Raw genomic sequence first — 4,142 nt, 5'->3', positions numbered from 1 at the left:
TGTATAGGTTGCAACTAGCGACACCTATTGTGTATAGGTTGTAACTAACGACATCTATTGTGTATAGGTTGCAACTAGCGACACCTATTGTGTATAGGTTGTAACTAACGACATCTATTGTGTATAGGTTGCAACTAGCGACACCTATTGTGTATAGGTTGCAACTAACGATACCTATTGTGTATAGATTGCAACTAGCGACACCTATTGTGTATAGGTTGTATCTAGCGGCACCTATTGTGTATAGGTTGCAAATTATCAGTTGTATGAGTTGAAATACAGTTGACTGACAGTTCAGTCTACGCTATACGTATAAGAGTGGCCTCACATAATTTAGCCTAGTCTTCACTTTGGAGTGAATCACAGAGTCTGAGATGACCTAAATTGTTCAGGAAAACCATGGCAAGATATTTGAAAGTTTCACTCGTTTGGATAACTATTGAACAAAGAGAAGCCAGCCAATCACGGCAAGCTGTTACGAATTGATGTTGTCTCAAAATATCGTTAGTAGAATGTGAAACTCCTTTCCAACCAATGGTACGACTGTTAGGACACCTCAACAAGCTAGACTATCATCCGTGATACTAGCAGACGACTGCTATTCGTCTATTCTGGTTTGCTACAATCGTAGGAAAGATACATGCTTTGAGACTGGATCAGATGTTCGCTGCCGCAACTGGATGCCGTGTGTGTATAGCCGGTGAAAAACACATTTTACTAAGCCAGTTTGTGTGCCAAACATTATCTTATAGTGGTGTTTTTTGCCTTGTTATAGCTAAAATATGGCAAATTTATGTTATGCTGTAATTGTTTTGAGCAGTTTATTATTTCAAAGACTCTTGTGTTGTGTGCATCCTTAAAACAATAGGTGTCGTTAGTTGCAACCTAAACACAATAGGTGCCGCTAGATACAACCTATACACAATAGGTGTCGTTAGCTGCTTTACTCCTTCAGCCCATTCTTATGAATATCAGACTTCTGCTTTACTCCCTCAGCCCATTCTTATGAATATCAGACTTCTGCTTTACTCCCTCAGCCCATTCTTATGAATATCAGACTTCTGCTTTACTCCCTCAGCCCATTCTTATGAATATCAGACTTCTGAAGTGGTTGAAGTTGCTGTGGCCACCGTGGGGGAATCGAACCCCGGATTTTAGCGTTGTAATTCCGTAAACTTATCGCTGTCCCACCAGGGGACATCATATTGGAATCTTTCAAGTTGTGGGAGCTTAATGTAGTACAACTCTCTGTAATTGGAAGATAATCGTCCATATGATATTTCATCTTTATTATCGGTTCAACGGGTTAAGCTCTTACCTGAGAAGTCTACAAACTATCAACTCCACTTGTGGCTCTTGACGAGATTCTGTCATAATATCGCAGACTTCCTCATACGTCATGCCTTTCAAAGATCGGCCGTTCCACTCCAATACTTCATCTCCTACGGACAGAGAGTGATGGGTAAGGAGTTGGTAATGTAATACATTCAGACATATCACCCTCGAATACACAAGGTATCGAGTATATTATCGTGATTAATTAAAAAGTATTCATATATACATTTTCATACAATAGATGACTAATGCAATGCTGAATCTCACGCGCTTAAAACAAGGGCAAATATTAATTAAAAGATGGCAACGTTAAATCAACCTTTAAAGACATTTCTCACACCCGATATGATAAAAACAACATTTTTACATCCAAATTTTATTTCAGTATTATCAATAATATTTTGACCGTTTTTACTTTCCATAGATAAGCGTCTAAAGAAGGGCCAAAGTTAAAGAAAATAAAGGAATTGTTTCTTTTCAAGAAAAACTAATATCTGAACCGCATTCTTTGTAGTATCGTAAATAATACATTTTTAGAACAAAACAATTAATTTATAAACGGTTAATTGTACGTTGGTATAACATTAATAGATAAATGTGCTTCTACCCACCTGCCCTAAGATGACCGATAGTATCCGCTATACTTCCTTTCGTGACCTTTTCTATCACGGCACCTAGATGTTCCGAGTCAAAATATTTACCTCCCACAACTTTTAGGCCTAGAACAGACGCACTAGAAATGCTGCTAGCGCCATCTTTTGTAGGCTTCTTCAAAATCATGTGTCCTATGATTTTTGTCCCATCAGTAGAAGTATGCCAAGTCACGGGATGCTATGATCACAATCAATTTTATTAATTGTTTATTAGTAAGCTCTATATTTTATTTATGTGCGCGTGAATCAATTCAAAGTAAAATTTTGTTTTGTCATTTATGTTTTTATCTTTGAGATTGATGTGTTTTTATTTTATTTTAATCAATTCTTACTCTTCTATAGACAAGAATAAATGTTTTAAGTAGTAGTAGTAGTAGTTACATATGGTATAAAACTTAACGAAAACGTCACGGTAGCCCTGGGATACCACTCTAAAGATATTGTTACGACAGCGGTAGTCACGTGACTCTGGTAACACGTCATGACATTTTCAAAGGATCGGGGAACATCACGAATAATCCAGTATGTGCTAGGCGCCCTCTATTCCTGTATATAAGTGCGCCGGTTAACGTGAGACTATTCAATCGGAATTGAATTGCAGACAGATATAGAGACGGACAACTGAGTCAAGGGCGTGAATCGTTCGTTGTGAATTATAGTGTTTGTTTAAGTTTTAGCGTGACTGTGGAAATTAAGTGTTTTGCAAAGTTGCATTGAGAAAGAATAAACTAGTTTTATTTAAAAAAGGACTTGTATCGCTAAAGTTTCTTCGGAAAGAATTTTAACGGAAAATTAACAAACAAACGAACAGAGACGTGACAATATGAACTGTCGAAGATGGTGTGAATCTCAACAACATTGAAAATGAAACAAAACCCAATCAATTTTGATGTTACGTATTTGAAGAAACAACAAAATTCCAATAAATGATAAGACGATACAGAGAGAGAATCTGATATGCAGAATTATTCTAGCAAATAGCTAAGTGAATTTAAGCTTATTAACTCTTTAAACCTATAATTATTTACGTGATGTCCTAACCATTATCTCACCATACCTTTTAAAATTTCCGGTTTATTTATAAAAGAAGAGAACATAAATGTTATCGGACGCTTTCACCTCCGATGGGTAAATAGGGATTTTCGACTGGACGTTAGGAACGTCCGCTTGGGTTTAAGGAGCTCAACACCTTAAACTTGACGTGTTTAAAGTTTTTTTTAATAACATGAAAATCTTCTTTAAATGTTTGAACAGTAACAAATGTCACTCTTTACAAAATCTAATTTGACTATTTTGGGTAAACCAAAGTTTCCATTCACTAATGTATCTTAATAAGAGAATGGGAAGTTGGATGTTCAGGTAAGAAAAGTTTTGTAATTTTCTCAAAGATGTAATGGCAAAAGTGACAAATATTTCGAAACTAGGCCTAAAATGATCTGTTGTGACATTGATTTTTTTCCCCTCCATTTTTCTGTGACCTAGTGGTTATCGGGAGGACTGCGGATCCAAGGTTTGCATCCCGTAGTCTGAAAAGACAAAAATCTCGCTTTGCACTTGCGGGACCATGGGTGCATTAGAAGAGTCAGTCAACAGCATCCACCGCCAACTCTTTGGCTACTCTTGTCTGATCGAATAGCAGGATTTGACTGATTTTGCGACTATAGGTCGCGAACCATTAACCCTCGGATTCACAGTCCGTGCATAATAACCAATAAACCACAAGTTTTTTTAAAGCGTAAAAAACTGTTTTAGATAAGTTTTTTTTTCCCCATAAAAAAGTGTGAAAAACTATAGATATACAATGCTATATCTTCCGAATGTGTAACGTTTAAGAAGTATAAAATGAAAATTTAATTAAAATTTGCAAATCAAACCCAATTTGTCAAAAATTCTTCGTTAGAAGAAAAAAAAGTAAAGATTTAGTACATGTGAGACCTAAACAGAGAAATATACATACTAAACATGATTATTAACACTTAAAGCTCAGTGAAGAAGCACGTGACATGCTGCGTCATACATCACAAGCCAGTGCAAAACGAACGATCAGCATGCAGAAAAACAAAGCGATAATTATCAACTATGCAACAAGACGGTAAAACTGTATTAACAATAATAATGTGATACTTATCAACTATGCAACAAGACGGTAAAACT

General features: G+C 36.2%; 1 protein-coding gene across 1 annotated transcript in view; it reads right to left on the bottom strand.

Moving 5' to 3' along the window:
- Window positions 1-4,142, bottom strand: part of LOC106474431 (regulating synaptic membrane exocytosis protein 2-like) — a gene marked incomplete at its 3' end in the record, with an annotated part of 37,555 nt that overhangs the window by 27,781 nt on the left and 5,632 nt on the right. The window contains exons 2-3 of the mRNA XM_022402739.1: window positions 1,947-2,166; window positions 1,319-1,442 (exon numbers count right to left, since the gene is read on the bottom strand). Of these exons, the coding sequence (XP_022258447.1) occupies window positions 1,319-1,442; window positions 1,947-2,115 (293 nt within the window). The remainder of the gene's footprint in view (window positions 1-1,318; window positions 1,443-1,946; window positions 2,167-4,142) is intronic.

The sequence above is a fragment of the Limulus polyphemus genome, unplaced genomic scaffold (assembly GCF_000517525.1).
Source record: "Limulus polyphemus unplaced genomic scaffold, Limulus_polyphemus-2.1.2 Scaffold7216, whole genome shotgun sequence".
Classification (NCBI taxonomy): Eukaryota; Metazoa; Arthropoda; class Merostomata; order Xiphosura; family Limulidae; genus Limulus; species Limulus polyphemus.
This window is presented reverse-complemented; position numbering and strand designations above follow the sequence as displayed.